This window comes from Muntiacus reevesi, chromosome 13, assembly GCF_963930625.1.
Source record: "Muntiacus reevesi chromosome 13, mMunRee1.1, whole genome shotgun sequence".
NCBI classification, from domain to species: Eukaryota; Metazoa; Chordata; class Mammalia; order Artiodactyla; family Cervidae; genus Muntiacus; species Muntiacus reevesi.
In genome coordinates this window covers 62,566,487-62,584,113 of record NC_089261.1, presented here as the reverse complement: position 1 = coordinate 62,584,113, position 17,627 = coordinate 62,566,487, and the positions used below count along the sequence as shown (strand labels likewise).

Genomic DNA, 17,627 nt, shown 5'->3' with positions numbered 1-17,627 from the left:
AGAAATTTAAAATTGTTATGCCTAACCAATCAACCTTCCCTTCATAAATAAATTTTTTCACTACTTTCATACTTAGAAAATCCTTTCCCATTCTAACGACTGACATATCATCCTCTTGTTCTTTTGTCTCATTTTGACATCTATGTTCAAGACACCTGGAGCTTAGTTTTGGTAAGGCTATGAGGATGTGGATTTGATATCTGGTAACACGACAGCCAATGAATCATTATTTCCAAATTTTCCTGCTTATTTTTCCAGATTAACTTTTAAAGCCACTTTGTCAGGTATCACTCTCCTCACTCCAAAACAATCTCATTTACATTCTTAAGGAAACTGCAATTAAACAATACATAAAAATCAAGAGAGCTGATGAGAGTTGAACCATAAAGAAGGCTGAGCGCTAAAGAACTGATGCTTTTAAACTGTAGTGCTGGAGAAAACTCTTGAGAGTCCCTTGGACTGCAAGTTCAAACCAGTCAATCCTAAAGGAAATCAATCCTGAATATTTTTTGGAAGGACTGATGCTGAAGCTCCAATACTTTGGCCACCTGATGCGAAGAACTGACTCAGAAAAGACCCTGATGCTAGGGAAGATTGAAGACAGGAGGAGAAGAGGATGACACAGGATGAGATGGTTCAATGACATCACCGACTCAGTGGACATGAATTTGAGCAAGCTCCAGGAGTTGGTGACGGACAGGGAGGCCTGGTGTGCTGTAGTCCATGGGGTTGCAAAGAATCGGACACGACTGAGGGACGGAACAAGAACGAAAATCAACCTGATAGAACCAGGTGCTATCAGGCATCCTCATCGTGTACCTGACTGTCACAGAAACACTTCCTGTAACTCATTTGTTTACCAATGCATGAGCTTTTGCGATACCCCACGTCCAAGGCAGGAGCGGCAGCTGCGCTTCACTGGACTGGCCGTGTGGAGATGCTCCATATCCAAGGTCAGAGAAACCCCAGTAAGACGGTAGGCACTGGAGTGGCTGTGAGGAGATGCCCCACGTCCACAGGCAAAAGACAAGCCCCAGCAAGACCGTAAGAGGGGCGAATTCGCGTTTAGAATCAAACCCCGTTCCCGCCAGAGATGCTCAGAGGGCTCAAACAAACCTGTACGCACCAGGACCGAGGGACCCCACAGAGACTGAGACAGAACTGCGAGCGTCTCCTGTGGAGGTCCAGGTCGGCAGGGCTCTGCCGCAGGGACAGGGGCTGTGGGTGTGGGTATGGCATAAGTCCTCTTGGAGGAGGTCGCCATTAACCCCCACCATCGAGCTGCCAGGACTTACAGAGGACTGGGAAATACACTCTTGGAGGGTACAACAGAACCTTGTGCACCAGGACCCAGGAGAAAGGAGCAGTGACCCCACAGGAGACTTGCCTGTGGGTGTCGGGGAGGCTCCGGCGAAGGCGTGGGTCGGTGGTGGCCTGCTGCAGGGCTGGGGGCACAGACTGTAGCGGTGCATACATGGGATCTTTTGAGGGAGGTCGCCATTATCCTCATTACCTCCACCATAGTTTCAGTTCAGTTGCTCAGTCGTGCCAACTCTTTGAGACCCCATGAACTACAGCATGCCAGGCTTCCCTCCCCATCACCAACTCCCAGAATTTACTCAAACTCATGTCCATTGAGTTGGTGATCTGATCCAACATATCTCACCCTCCACTGTCCCCTTCTCCTCTCACCTTCAATCCCTCCCAGCATCACGGTCTTTTCCAGTGAGTCAGCTCTTCGCATGAGGCGGCCAAAGTATTGGAATTTCAGCTTCAGCATCAGTCCTTTCAATGAACACCCAGGACTGATCTCCTTGCAGTCCAAGGGACTCTCAAGAGTCTTCCCCAACACCACAGTTCAAAAGCATCAATTCTTCGGTGCTCAGCTTTCTTTATAGTCCAACTCTCACATCCATACATGACCACTTGACTAGACAAACCCCTATTGACAATGTCTCAGCTTTTCAATATGCTGTCTGGTTTGGTCATAACTTTTCTTCCAAGGAGTAAGTGCCTTTTGATTTCATGGCTGCAGTCACCATCTGCAGTTGAGTTATTTCAAATCCTAAAAGATGATACTGTGCAAGTGCTGCACTCAATATGCCAGCAAATTTGGAAAACTCGGCAGTGGCCACAGGACTGGAAAAGGTCAGTTTTCATTCCAATCCCTAAGAAAATAAATGCCAAAGAATGCTCAAACTATCGCACAATTGCACTCATCTCACATGCTAGTAAAGTAATACTCAAAATTCTCCAAGAAAGGCTTTAACAATACGTGAACCGTGAACTTCCAGATGTTCAAGCTGGTTTTAGAAAAGGCAGAGGAATCTGAGATCAAATTGTCAACATCCGCTGGATCATCGAAAAAGAGAGTTCCAGAAAAACATCTATTTCTGCTTTATTGCCTATGCCAAAGCCTTTGACTGTGTGGATCACAATAAACTGTGGAAAATTCTGAAAGAGGTAGGAATACCAGACCACCTGACCTGCCTCTTGAGAAACCTGTATGCAGGTCAGGAAGCAACAGTTAGAACTGGATATGAAACAACAGACTGGTTCCAAATAGGAAAAGGAGTACGTCAAGGCTGTATATTGTCACCCTGCTTATTTAACTTATATGCAGAGTACATCATGAGAAACACTGGGCTGGAGGAAGCACAAGCTGAAATCAAGACTGCTGGGAGAAATATCAGTAACCTCAGATATGCAGATGATACGACCCTTATGTCAGAAAGTGAAGAAGTAAAAAGCCTCTTGATGGAAGTGAAAGAGGAGAGTGAAAAAGTGGGCTTAAAGCTCAACATTCAGAAAACTAAGATCATGGCATCCAGTCCCATCACTTCATGGCAAACAGACGGAGAAACGGTGGAAACAGTGGCAGACTTTATTTTGGGGGGCTCCAAAATCACTGCAGATGGTGACTGCAGCCATGAAATTAAAAGACGCTTTACTCCTTGGAAGGAAAGTTATGACCAACCCAGACAGCATATTGAAAAGCAGAGACATTACTTTGCCAACAAAGGTCCATCTAGTCAAGGCTATGGTTTTTCCAGTGGTCATGTATGGATATGAGAGTTGGACTATAAAGAAAGCTGAGTGCAGAAGACTTGATGCTTTTGAACTGTCGTGTTGGAGAAGACTCTTGAGAGTCCCTTGGACTGCAAGGAGAACCAACCAGTCCATCCTAAAGGAGATCAGTCCTGGGTGTTCATTGGAAGGACTGATGCTGAAGCTGAAACTCCAATACTTTGGCCACCTGATGCAGAGAGTTGACTCATTGGAAAAGACCCTGATGCTGGGAAAGATTGAGGGCAGGAGGAGAAGGGGACGACAGAGGATGAGATGGTTGGATGGCATCACCGACTCGATGGACATGGGTTTGAGTAAACTCCGGGAGTTGGTGATGGACAGGGAGGCCTCGCGTGCTGCGGTTCACGGGGTTGCAAAAGTCAGACACGACTGAGTGACTAAACTGAACTGAACTGACATGGGCTTTTGTTTCTGGTAAGAATTTTTCTTTTCTTAGTGTATTAAAGAACTCATCCCCCATTTTACTACTGAATCTTTAACAGAATATAGATCTGTATTTTGTCAATGCCTTTGTGACATTTTTTTGGGACTGTATGTACTACTCTGCTTTTTCCTCTAGATCTCATGTATGAAAGGGTTTCTTAATAGTAAGCCATCCTTTAATTTCTGTCATAAGTCTACTCATAACAATAGTTTTTAATAAGTTGGTGATTTGCATTGCTTGTGTTCTACTTAACATTTTTACATGTAAATATTTCTATCTGGAGTCTTTTCAAAGATAAATTTCTGAATAATAAAATTTCATTGATTTCTATTTCAATTAGATGTTCAACTTCTATAGTTTATTTACATTTTCCCTGAACAACATTCATTTGGAGATTTCCAAATCGGTTTCTGCTTTTAAAATCTTTACTGAATTCCAGTTTATACTGTTTATGTTTTCTAATTTGCTGCACCTTTGATTTTCATTTTTCCTTTTGTTAGGTACCTTAAACATCTGTCTTCCCACTTCTTGTCTTCTATGTGTCCTCTAACAATCAGCTATTTGATTTACCAAATCTCCTTTCTGTCCTGTGGTCTAATTTTTTATTTTTTTACTTACTTGCAAGATGAATCTTAAGGTGTTTTGTGTTGTGCTGTGCTACTAACTTAAAATGTAAAGTGTCTATTTCCATTCCTATTGTGAACCTATTTTGGGACAGGCTGCTATGAAATGTTATGCCTTCTCACTATTAATTTTAATCAATAAAGTCATTGTAAGCTCACTGTCATGTACTAGAACTTTCAGAATCTATTGTATACAATTTTATGTTTAAGATAACAGCCCAGTAACTAGATCTGGTCTTAGAAAACTAGAAACTAATTGTGTTTTTACAGAAGACATGGCTCCAATGTTTTTTATTATTCATTCAGCACTACACAAGCCAAACACCTCAAATAAATTAAGTATGTTAGAGGGAAGAAATAAAATGGAATGAAGTATCAAATAGAATGCTGGAAACTAAAATGTTTAATACAATGTAAATCTAAACAATTTAACTACTGAAATTAGGAAAAAATACACTTTGGAAGTCTCATGTTTCTTTTTAGAAATGATAATCTGATTGTTGTGAAACTCAATATTTGTATATCTGCTATTCATGCATTCTTGCAATCTACCCAACTTTTTTTTAGCATATTAGGTTCCCTGGTATATTGTTACTATAATTTAGCCTGCATATTCCTCTGTAATTTGTGTAGATTTTTCAGAAATGCTGCTTAATTACCTCCACTGATCCCTATGAAACTCACATGGACATTCCTATGAAAATACATTCTTTGAAATGCATTTTCTGTATTATACATAAGTAGGCAGGAAATAACTTTCCTAAAAGCATTAAATATCTTTTATTTTTACTTCTGTGATTTACCAAACTCATAATGACTCTACTGGTCAATAGGTGTTTTTATTCTTAAATAGAGACTATTTCATTTCATGTAGCAGTCTTTTCAACTTACATTCTTCCCTCAGAAGTTCACATTTCCCTCTAGGTTGGTACAACTACCATGGAAAACAGTATGGATATTCCTGAGAAAACTAAAAACAGAATTATCATATGATCCAGCAATGCCACTCCTGGGCATATGTACAGAGAAGACTATGATTCAAAAAGATACATGCACTCCCTTGTTCATAGCAGTGCTACTCCCAACAGCCAAGACATGGAAACAGCCTAAAGGCCCCTCAACAGGTGAATGAATAAAGGTGTGCTACATACACACAATGGGATATCACTGAGCCACAAAAAGGAGGAAATAATGCCCTGTGCAGCAACATGGATGCAATTAGAGATTATCATACTAAAGTGAAGTCAGAAAAATAAAGACAAATACCAGATGATATCACCTTTTTGCGGAATCTAAAATATGACACAGATGAACCTACCTAGGAAACACAATCATGGACACAGAGAGCAGACTCGTGGTTGCCAAGGGGAAGGGGACTGGGGGAGGCAGAGTGGGAGGTTGAGGGTAGCGGATGGAAGCTTTTATATACAGAAGGGATAAGCAAAAAGGTCCTGCTGCATAGCACAGAGAACTGTATTTCATATCCTATGATTACACCATAATGGAAAAGAATATTTAAAAAAGAATGTGTACACATATATATGTAAAACTGAATTACTTTGCTAAACAACAGTAACACTATACTTCAAAAAGTTTACAACGGATTTCTCTCCATCTCTTTTGAGATACTTGGGTAAACAGACAAGGAAGCCGCTTGCTTACATTTTTCATGGTAAAGACCAACACGCACACGCTCCTCACAAGAACAATAGGAGGATCGTTTCCACTGAACGATGACAGTCACACTGTTAACTATGTAACTGCCATGGCACAGAGAGGTTTAAAAGCAAGCCAGGGCGTGTGGGGCCAGAACATCCTACCTGCTTCCCGTCCAGCGTGCAGAGCCTCTTCACCACTCCTGAATCCAGCTTAATGGCTTCGGTGATATCTGTTAAGACCTGTTCGAAGGAGTGAGCCGTCTTCTTATTCAGGAGGATCCGCACAGCTTTTCGGGGCTTCACTCCACTTCGAATCACAGTCACTAACTTGGGCTTGATGAAATCTTTACTTTCCTTCACTTCACTCTTCACTGAGGAGGGGGGAGCCGAGGCTCGGGGGGTCCCACCCTTGATGTTCACAGACCAGTTTGGATTAACGTTTTTGGTGTAGTCCACTTTACGAAACGGTTCATTTGATGCGCACACGTAACTCTCACCTAAAACGAAAAAAAATCAGGTTTATCAATGTAATTATTCCCCCGTAGAAGCATTTTCTATGAAGCACAAAAGCTGTAAGTCCACTGAGTGACTCTTCAAGTTAACAGGTTCCGCATTCTGCCCACACTCCTTTCTTTTTAATAGCATCTTGAGTGATGCCATTCATAATGTGTGAGTGAGTGAAACGCACTGGACAAAGAAACTAAAGATCTGAGTTTTTTTCTGGTCACATGTCGCCCTGAGTGGAGCGGCTTGTGAGATCTTAGTTCCCTGACCAGGGATCAAACCTGCGCCCTCAGCAGTGAGAGTGCAGAGTCCCAGCCACTGGACCACCGGGGAATTTCCTACACTTTGCGTCTCAGCTTCATTGTCTGTAAGGGGAAGTTGTTGAACCAGGTGAATTCTAAGGTACTCCTTACTTACAAAAGTCCGTTAACTAATTTTTAATATCTCATTCTGGAAGAAATAACTGTCTTGTCACAAGATAATATATTCACATAAAGAAGTAAAACTGTTTTCCTCCTCTTTCCAATTATGTATTTCAGCCCTCAAAGAAAAATTACTATAAAATTCGCAGAGCTGACTAAATTATATTCAGTTATATGATCATTTACTCAATTAATGAAACTACAAAAATGAAACAAGAGTTTTGTCAGCTCAAAGAAATATACCACAAGAATTTTTTTTCTTAATGGAAGAATGAATTTAAAATCATTAGTTTAAATAGATAACCTTTTCAATGTCTACTTAAATGAGGAAGGATTATTAGTTAAAATGATGTGTTCATTATTCATGTAGCCTTCGGCTTAATTTTTACCAAGAAAAATATAACAACTATATTATTTTTCAATTGGTTAACTGATCCAAATGTTCATTAATTTTAATTTCCAAAATTATATATTGAAAAAAATTACAATTTCTCTCTCAGGAAACTCAGAAGTCATCCAATTCTTTTAGTCTCAACTTTCTGGTATAAAAGATAAAAGGATTACATACTAAGATTTTCTCTAAAGTATCTTCTAACTCAAAAAGAATTCACTTTTTTTCACATATGTAATATAATGGTCTCACTATAAATAGGTGATACGAGCCTTAAATGCTAAAAACAAAATAACCAAAATAATAGAGGGGAATTCTTGAGGAAAACCTATTAATGCAAATACTATTTTTAACTATTATCAGAATGTTTTGAAGTCTTAATTAATGGAGAACTCAAAGATTCCCAAAGGTATGTGAACAATTCAGTAACAGATGAGACACAAAAGGATCTGAAAAGAGGAGCAGCATCTTCTGTTTAAAGGTCTAACTGGGCCACTGCCCACGAAAAGTTAGGAATCAGTCTCAGGCTTCAATGCTACTTCTTCACCAATACTGTGAAATCTAGCCCAACCATCACCATTTAGAGATTTTCCATCTCGGTAGGTTTATCATTTTTCACAATGTGGTAAAATGGCACGTAATTCAAAAGTAAGTGTAAATTTAGTAAAATGGAACTATACATCATATACATGTATTCATGAGCTAAAATAAATCATTACAATCCTGCTTTAACTTTACAGAGAAAACCATTCTCACATTGAAAAGCTTACTAGTTTTACCTATGATAAAGTTTAATTGCATGCTTGATCCAAGATATTAAGTTGGAAGATAAAAGAAGGAATCTCAGCAAGAAAAACTGATTGTTCTTTTTTAAGGCCAGAGAAATCAGCTAGGGGAGAGTCTTTCCACACATAAAGAGAAATGACCATGGCAAAACCAGCGCAAACTTAATAGGTCAGATGGCCCTGACCAAACTAGCCCCTGCAAAGCTGACACGCCAACCAGGAAGGCTGCCTGTTAAAATTCCCTTTTGCCTCTTTACACGAGGTCAGAAGGCCAGAATGAAAACAGGGCAAGAAAGCCTGTCTCTCAATTTGGTGTGTGGTTTCAGATAAATTTTTCCTTCCTTCCTCTCTCTTCCCCTCTTCATAATGTTTCTACTAAAAAATTGTGGCTCAGTTCTATAATAAATATGTTCTGAACCTGGCCTGACTAATGCCCGCTGAACAGAGCCTCACCCTGTTCTGCACCCACGGCAGACACAACCGCTGACAGAGCACCCTTCTGCTTAGCCCAGACTTCCTCCTCACCATTCACATGGAGTGCCTGCTCACGTGACGGGTGCCCCATGACGGCAAACCCACCCTGGCGTCCTTGGCACTCAACATTTCAGCCCAAAGTTTCAAGACATGATCTGGAGGTCAGCCCTGAGCTTCTGTGTACTGGACACAGAAGTCCCTACAGACAGATGTCACAGCTTGACAAAGCAGCCACGAAGATGCCTCAGCCAGCTTCCCCTGGCTCCCCTCCATCAAACAGTCTCCTGACTACACTTCTGTCACTTACACAGATCTGCCTACACGGAGAGAATATGCGGACAAAAGCACTTAACATTTTGATTCCTAAGGCAGTTACAGTTCCTGCTATTCAACAATAAACCCTTATTCTTCGTTAGACACCAGGCAACTACAAGACAGAGGAGAAGTAATCAGTCTTCCAACAACTAGACTTACGCTTCTGTGGGGATTTCTGTTTAAAATTCGCTAGCCCCCTGCCAATGCGTCACTTCTCCCTTTTTCTCCAACCTGGTGAGGAACATCACTTCCTACTCAACTCCTCAACCAGAGACCTAGGCGTCATCCCTCACCCTTACGGATTCCCCTACAAACTATATTCTGATATCAAGTTCCACTGGCTTTATCATCTAAATATTTCTTCCTTAAAAAAAGATTTGGGGCTTCCCTGGTGCTCCAGTGGTTAAGAATCTGCCCTGCAATGCAAGGGACGCCAGTTCGATCCCTAGTCCGGGAAGATCCCATATGCCACACGGCAACTAAGTCCGTGCGCCACAGTCACGGAGCCAGCGCTCCGGAGCCCAAGGGCCACGCTGCTGAGCCCGCTGCCTGAGGGCCATGCTCTGCAACAGGGGAGGCCACCACGACAAGAAGCCGTGCATCACAGAGAGAGGAGCCCCCGCTGCTCGCAGCTAGAGAGAGCCCACAGCAGCCAAGACTCCTCACAACCAAGATAAATACCAAGAAAAGCAATTTACTGAAGCATCACTGCTGTACAATGTCGCATTAACCTTCTAAGTATTCCTAAAAACATCCCTCCTCTCTGCCCTCATCACCACCTACTTCCCTCCTGGGTCAGTGCAAGAATCTGTTTCCTACACGCTCTCCAGAGAACACAAGTTTTCCAAAAGGCAGTGCATTTTATGCTAATGACACAACTGGAAAAGTATGTCCTAAAGTAACGAACCCTGGTATATGGATAAAATGCTACATTGTGAGAGAACTTTTTTTCTTTTAAATCACATATTTAATTAAGAAAGTAATAATGCAATATTACCCAAATAAAATACAATAAGCACACGCTCAACTATCATCCCTGGTGCCTCAGACAGTGAAGAGTCTGCCCGCAATGCGGGAGACCCAGGTTCAATCCCTGGGTTGGGAAGATCCCCTGGAGAAGGAAATGGCACCCCACTCCAGTATTCGTGCCTGGAAAATCCCGTGGATGGAGGAGCCTGGCAGGCTGCATACCACAGGGTTGCAAACAGGTGGACACAACTGAGCGACTTCAGTTTCACTTTCATATTGCAGAGAAGAGGCATTAAGGATTTATGCCATAAGTTTATTTACAAACATATCTAGGATGCTGATTTCAAGGGTTTGATCCTTTTAAGAGATTCCACCTCTTAATATGCTCCTCTTTCTATCTGTCTCATTGATTACTTTTTAAGCAGCTGATGTCTTACTATTAAGAAAGGTATAGCAAATTCAAACCCAAAGAATCAAGCCATCATAGCTAGTAACCTCCACTTGCTTTCCACTGAAAGTGGTATATTCTTCCCTGGACCCTCCTCATAGCGGCTCCTATGGACCACAGAGGGAGTGAACCTCTGGATGCTCTGTCCCAGCACAGCGCTGCTGGAAGCTCTGCGAAAGATGCAGGGACTGAAAGCGGAGAAACAGCAGCTGCAAACCGGGCACTTCTTAGGGGACCTTGTTCCCCTAACTTGTCAGAGAATCTTTTCAACTTTTACCAAGACACATTATGTACTCACCAAAACAAGGAATAAACATCTCATTTAAAATGAAAGCTATAAATGTGTTATGTATATACCTAAATATACATGGATGTATCAAAAATAAAGCCATCCCTGAGGATGGTCAGAGTTGATCTGACGTTCACAGCTAGATCTCAGGGTCTGGTCTGAGATGGTCCAGCCTGTGTTCCTCTGTGGGTATCACTTCACAGAATATCTGTCAATGAAACCACTAGGAGGGGACCGAGTGAACAAAAAGCTCCCTCAGTGACCGCCGCCTCTTCACCAGCTCTAGCTCTTTCCTTAGCCTGGTCTGCCCTCACTGTAACGTTTAGTAGGACACTGAGTCACAGAACTGTCCTTCTCCTGACGACACCCAGTGCAGAATGAGTCCCTGCTTCCTCAGAACCTCCCTGAAATTACCCACCCGAAGCCCAATCTCTGTGACAGCCGCCACGCCTCCTCCTGAGTGACCCCGAGGAATCCTGTGGGGTCCAGTCCTGCTTCCTGCCGTGAGCAGGAAACTCAGCTTGCTCAACTCTGGGTGTGCTCTTGGCGGTCTTCAGCTGAAGGGAACTGAGGTATGTACACACACTCGGATGTATTTATATTCTGTCTCTAATAACAGTTCTTTGACCATAACACACTGGCGGGAGATCATGTTATAAATTATGATCACAAGAATACTATACAGAAGAGGATTTGTATGCAGAGAACAAACCAGTGGTCATCAGAGGGGAGAAGAGTTGCGCAAGTGGCAAAATAGGTGAAGAGGATTAACCATTACAAACTACCAGTTAGAAAGAGCGTAAGTCACAGGACTGAGATACACCACAAGGAATATAACCAACATTTTATGACAATATTGTATGGTGTGTCATCTGTAAAAGTATTCAATCACTATGCTATATGACTGAAACTACCAGAAACTAATATTTAGCTGACTATACCTCAATGAACCTTTTTTTTTTTTAAAGGATTCGTTTTCCGTGTAGAAGGATGGACAGAAGCAGGAGGTGGTTACACATCACCCTAACTGCTTCCAAGCTCAGTGTGGAACAGAAAGATTTCCAACTTCTGACTCTCTCCAGAGGCATACTACGGCTTCTCACCACTGGCATCTGTTCAGAGATGCTCCCTATAACTTCACACTGAGCAGGCTGACTGAGCATCAGCAGCTGTGGAATGTAACCTGGGTACCTGCTAACCATTAACTGTCATCCTTACTTAACCAAATGAACTGCCTCGTCTTTAGGAGGCAAGAGGCTATTAAAAGCTAGGAACTTCCCAAATTCTTCTCTGAACACCTCCACCTCTTACAGACATGCCTCAGTCTGCGCCAGTTCTCTCACCTCCTTCCCTTCTCAGCGACAAGGGCACTCTCCTCCCACTCAACGTCAAGTCCCGTGCCCAACACTTGGACCCTTCCTGCCCCTCATGCTGAGGTTTCAGGTCAGGCACGTTCTTCTTTGTTCACGCAGGATTATACACAGGTGACTCTGACCTTACCACACTCAAATCCTGGCCCTCTTCATTCCTTTTCATTCCTACCCGAGGCACTCTGGTTTCCATTCACCCCCTGGTGGCTCAGACGGTAAAGAATCTGCCTGCAAAATGGGAGACCTGGGTTCAATCCCTGGATTGGGAAGATCCCCTGGAGAAGGGAATGGCAACCCACTCCAGTATTTTTGCCTGAGAAATCCCATGGACAGAGGAGCCCGGTGGGCTACAGTCCACGGGGTCACAAAGAGTTGGACAGAACTGAGCAACCAACACACAGTGCCCAGCTAGACAGTCCTCATCTGCTTTCCCCACTTCCTCACCCACATTTTGCCCTTAAGCCCCTGCAGCATCACCTCTGCGTCCTGCGCCCCCCCGGCTGACATGCCCTGACCCCAGGCATCTCTCTCCTGCCACATGCAAGGCACGTGCTGCAGCGTCACTTGATGTCTTCTGAGGGCGCAGGACACCAGTCACGAGTTGTCTCCTGCAAATCCTTTTCTTCCTCAGCTTCCACGATCTAATTTCTTCCGGCTTACCTCACTTCTTCGGTGCCCCTTCTTGGTCTATTTTTCAGAATTCCCTTCCCACCCTCCATCCACCCCATCCCCCTCAGACCCTGTCAGCAGCTGCGTCCACCCGCAAACAGCTTCAACCCCCACCTGGACGCTGAGGACATCTCCAGTCCAGCCCTCTCGAGTTCAAGCCACTTACAAACCATCTCTGCCAGGTAAGTGTGGTTAGCTCGTACGCCATGTCTGAAGCTAACTTCACTCCTCAGCATTGCCACTCGACCTCCAATGCTTCACTTCTGGAATTCACCAACCTCAGGCAACACCACTTACACAGTCACCCAGGCAAAAACCCAGACTCCTGCCTCTCTTTTCTCTGCCCACATTCAGCAGACTTGGCCACACTGCTGACTGTGGCCTAAGCATCCCGGGAGCCCACCCCTCTCCCAGGTCTCCCCGGATCAGAGGAGTTACGTGGCAGGCCTCACCAGCTCAGCCCCCACAGAGCTGTCCCAGCAAGCTTGGAAAAATGTAGATCTGATGTCTTGCCTGCATTGCTGCAGTTAGAACACTTCCATTCACCTCCTGCCACTTCCACCCAGGCTCCCAAGGTACTGTCCCACCAGGATGCATGCAGTTTCCTCCCAAACTCACCACACCCTGTTCTCATTCTCACTCATATGCTCGAAATAGCCTTCTTCTTCCTCCCTCCTTACCTTTTTTTTTACTGACCAGTCAAGATTCATCACCCCTGGCAAGGAGGTAAAGCAATAGGAATTTTGATATATTGTTGGAACTTCCATGTACTTGAAACTGGTTCAATCACTGAGGAAAAACAGGTGGGCATTATCCAGGGATAGGTAAGCTGACAATGTACACATCATACAGGTATCCACCCTAGGAAAATTCCCTGTAATTCCCTGTATATGGCAGCCATTTAAAAAGAATGCATTTGAATCAGTTCTAATGAGGTGGATGAAACTGGAACCTATTATATAGAGTGAAGTAAGTCAGAAAGAAAAACACCAATACAGTATACTAATGCATATATATGGAATTTAGAAAGATGGTAACGACCCTATGTGTTAAGACAGCAAAAGAGACACAGATGTAAAGAACGGTCTTTTGGACTCTGTGGGAGAGGGCGAGGGTGGGATGATTTGAGAGGGTAGCGCTGAAACATGTATATTATCATATATGAAAGAGATCGCCAGTTCAGGTTTGATGCATGAGATGGGGTGCTCAGGGCTGGTGCACTGGGATGACCCTGAGGGATGGGGTGGGGAAGGAGGTTCAGGATGGGGACACATGTACACCCATGGCTGATTCATGTCAATGTATGGCAAAAACCACTACAATATTGTAAAGTAATTAGCCTCCAATTAAAAAAAAAAGAAACTGTGTATATGGGCACCAGAGTTCACATACACACACACGTGTTTACAGAAGTGTTGCTCAGTAGTCAAAGATGACAATCAACCCACATGTCCAACAGGAGAATTGACAGTGGTGTGATCATATAATATACTACTGTGCAGTGATGGAATGAACAAACAAGCTACATACAACAATTTGGACAAATTTTGCAAATAGTGAGCAAAAGACGAAAAAAGAATAGAATGCAGTAGGATTTAATTTCTTTAAACGCAAAACAAATAAAATTGAACTATACTGGTTAGGGATGCCCTCATCAGTGGTAAAAGCGTAGAGAAGCAGGAGCCGGACTACTGCAACTTGGGAAGGGCAGCAACTAGGAAGGGACAGGGAGCGCTTTCAGACGCTGGCAACACCCTCCGGCTTTTTCTCTGCAGGCCATGCATCTTGCAGGGTCTTAGTTTCCTAATGAGGGGCTGAACCAGGGCCCTGGCAGTGAAAGCAGAGAGTCCTAATCACGAGGCAGCCCGGGAACTCCCAGCGCTCTGCTTCTCGATAGGAGTCACAGAGGTGTTCCCTTCGTCACAACTCACTGGGCTACACATGTACGTTTTATGAATTTTCTATAGATAAGTATCAAAATTTTAAAAATTATGTCGCTCTTCGGTGTATTTACTGTATCCTGCATCTACATTGTGCTAACCTCTCATAGTCATTTATTCTTTATCTGTCTCATCTGCTGGTCCTCGGGGAGAATTTCTTTTGTGTGTGATGGTTTTATTGAAGAACCCAGATGCCCAGGCCTCACCACGGTTCATCTGAACCAGAAGCACGGGAACGTGTGACCAGAGCGTGTGAGGAAGGCTTCCGAATTTCACAGCTGACTTTGAACACAATCTGGTTACAAGTCACTGCCCAGACTGGAAGCTCCCTGAAAACACCGACACCCCCTTCCTCACGGTCCCCACTCCGAGCCCAGCCCCTGGTACACAGGAGGCATCCGAAACACGTTCGCCCGAGTCCTGACGAAGGCGCGTACTTCCAGAGCAAACCTGCTCATCTCGTGGTTTGGATCTGCATTGCTTCCAGGTTAGACGTTTGCACGGTGTAGGTGTCGACATGGAATGACCGTGAAAGGCTCGGGCCAGGCTCCTGAAGGATGCCGTGTGTGGTCCGAGACACTCTGAGGTCATGAAAGCCCATCAGGGGGCAACCAAAGGCATAGAGGGAAACAAGCAGGTGGGGAGGGCTGCCTGGCGCCCACCAAAATGTTCATTTCAGACCGCGACACGTTTCTAGTCCAATAAACCTAAGTGCAAGTGTTACCTGCTCAGAAATGCCTGACTCTTTGCGACCCTATGGATTATAGTCCACCAGGTTCCTCTGTCCATGGAATTCTCCAGGCAAGAATACTGGAAGGGTTGCTGTTTCCTTCTCCAGGGGAATCTTCCTAACCCAGGGATGGAACCTGGGTCTCCTGCATTACAGGCAGATTCTTCACTGTCTGAGCCATCAAGGAGGCCCCCAATAAATGTAATGTGTCTTTCAATCAATGGAACATGTGTGCATATGTGTTTTTGTGTGAATTATACGTGAAATACATTTTAATAGCTAGATCACAGTAACCCCTCGACATTTAAAATGTCAACTTGCTGTTGTTTAGGTGCTAAATCGTGTCCGACTCCTTTGTAACCCCATGGACTGTGGCCCACCAGGCTCCTCTGTCCAAGGGATTTCCCAGGCAAGAATACTGGAGTGGGTTGCCAGTTCCTTCTCCAGGGGATCTTCCCGATCCAAGGATCAAACCCATGTCTCCTGCATCGGCAAAAAATTCTTTACCACTGAGCCACTTACTGTTAGAAACTATAAATAGCTAAATGAAAATTCACAGTTGGAAGTTCCACAACACTATGTTTTAGCCCTATCGGTTACTATGAAAGTCTCCTATCCACCTCTGTTAAAATATTTACAGTAACTATCTAACAGCATTAACTATATTTAAAAACTATTTGACATTCATGGCAGAAACTCAGATATACAAAACTTGGACACTGAGACTATACCTAACTCTGGAAGTAGAAGCAATCAATGAACTTCATGATGAAAAAGAAAACTTGTTTACAAGTCTAAAGTGCAAGGACTCATCAAGCTTAAAGTAAACCTCCCTCTGCACCCCCCACGCACAGATTTAAATATGGTAACAAAGAAGAGGAAAGGGAAAAAAAACTCTGGCTGACACTTTAGGTCCAATATCACCAAAAAATCTTGCAAACCTAAATTCTTTCCCAGCTTCCAAACTTGAGGGAAAACATTACATCTAAAGGAATGTAACCAAGAAAAATAAACTCGGGTATGTTGCATCTATAAGATGATTTGGTGTCCTTAGTCAAGCATAACATTTGTGAGACTGTCCTACTGGCGGGTGATAAAGTGCGTGCTGTGCTGAGTCGCTCAGTCGTGTCTTCCTCTTTGCGACCCTCTGGGCTCCTCTGTCCATGGGGATTCTCCAGGCAAGAATCCTGGAGTGGGCTGCCATGCCCTCCTCAGAAATAATGTATCTCCATCTAAAGCACACCAAAGATAAGTTCCCACACCCAGCTGGTTAAGAAAAATACAGAGTAAGGAAAAGTAAGACTGACTTGCTACCCTGTCATGGCAAACAGCTTAATTGGGTTTTCCACCCAAACCGTACAACGCCCAGAATTTAAACTTCTGTGAACCGGAACAACGCTCACAGCTCTCGCCCGGAGGCTGGACCTGCTGCTACCTTCACAAAATGAATATAATAGTCCTTCCGGCAGCGCAGGGCTGAGGACACAAAATGGTCTTCACCTCCAAGACCAGCGCTCCTTCAGGACATCTGAAGGCAAATGGCTGAAGACAACCTCCTAAAGCGACATCCAGGGGTACAGCCTATGATACCCACCACTGAGGAAGGGGTGGAAAAGCTACACCGCACATCAGAATACCTAGGAGGAAACAGGTGCACAACTCCACGCTTCAGCATTGAAACCTGGGAGAAGTTAACGTAAGACCAAAGAAATCATGTAAAAGCAAAAACAAAAATGCTACTCACCAAAAAACCTTAAAGCTGGGAAATAAAAAAAAAAAGTCTAATCTCCACAGTCAGTCAGACATAACTTGGCGACTCAACAACAATCTCCTGGTAGGATGGAACCCACAGATCGGATCCATTATCTGTCTTTTTGCTCCTCAAACCTGAGCCAACCATACCCCACAATCCACTAGCACCCATCATGGCAATTTTAATTCTGTACTTGTTTATCTTGGCAGAGCTACATGGTTTACTTAATCTCAATTCACTGACCAGGGACTGAATTCGGGCCATGGCAGTAAAAGCCCAGAACCCTAACGTCTAGGCCACCAGGGAACTCCCAGTTCTGTCCTTAATTTGACGATAAGACTTAAAATGCTTACACCGTCCTATCTGGGAGAGCTGAAGGTCTACTCCTAAAGCAAGCGCAGCCAGGCCACTCTGTGCCCACAGCCTCCACGCTTCTGGCATCATGTCATGTAATTCTGCTGGGAGGTAAAGAGGAGGAAGAGGACTTACTCTATGTACAAGACATATGCACAGAGAGCTAAGGCCAGAGGACATAGTTTTATGCTGTGAGAATGAAGGTTCATGCGTCCTGCAAAACTGACTCCTCACACGGCATTCTGAAACTCAGCACACCACGCCCGATCAGTGTTCAGCACCATGACCACCCTGGGAATTACAATTTACTTTCAGCAAATAGTATCTGGAGCTTTGCGTGGCTATTTTGCATTTTTATTGGTTATACAGTTTTGTTGGCTTTTTATCAATTTGTTTGTCTAGCTGTACTGGTGTCTAAG

General features: G+C 43.8%; 1 protein-coding gene and 1 pseudogene across 4 annotated transcripts in view; both read right to left on the bottom strand.

The window, feature by feature from the left end:
* Positions 1-17,627, bottom strand: part of DCLK2 (doublecortin like kinase 2) — a 183,830-nt gene that overhangs the window by 153,721 nt on the left and 12,482 nt on the right. For all 4 annotated transcript variants that reach the window (XR_010658897.1, XR_010658898.1, XM_065905004.1 and 1 more), the window contains exon 2: positions 5,958-6,292. Coding sequence is in view for 2 of the 4 variants with exons in the window: in XM_065905004.1 (XP_065761076.1) it covers positions 5,958-6,292 (335 nt within the window). In the remaining 2 variants the exon portion in view is untranslated. The remainder of the gene's footprint in view (positions 1-5,957; positions 6,293-17,627) is intronic.
* Positions 10,066-12,639, bottom strand: LOC136146010 (cytochrome c oxidase subunit 7C, mitochondrial pseudogene; annotated as a pseudogene).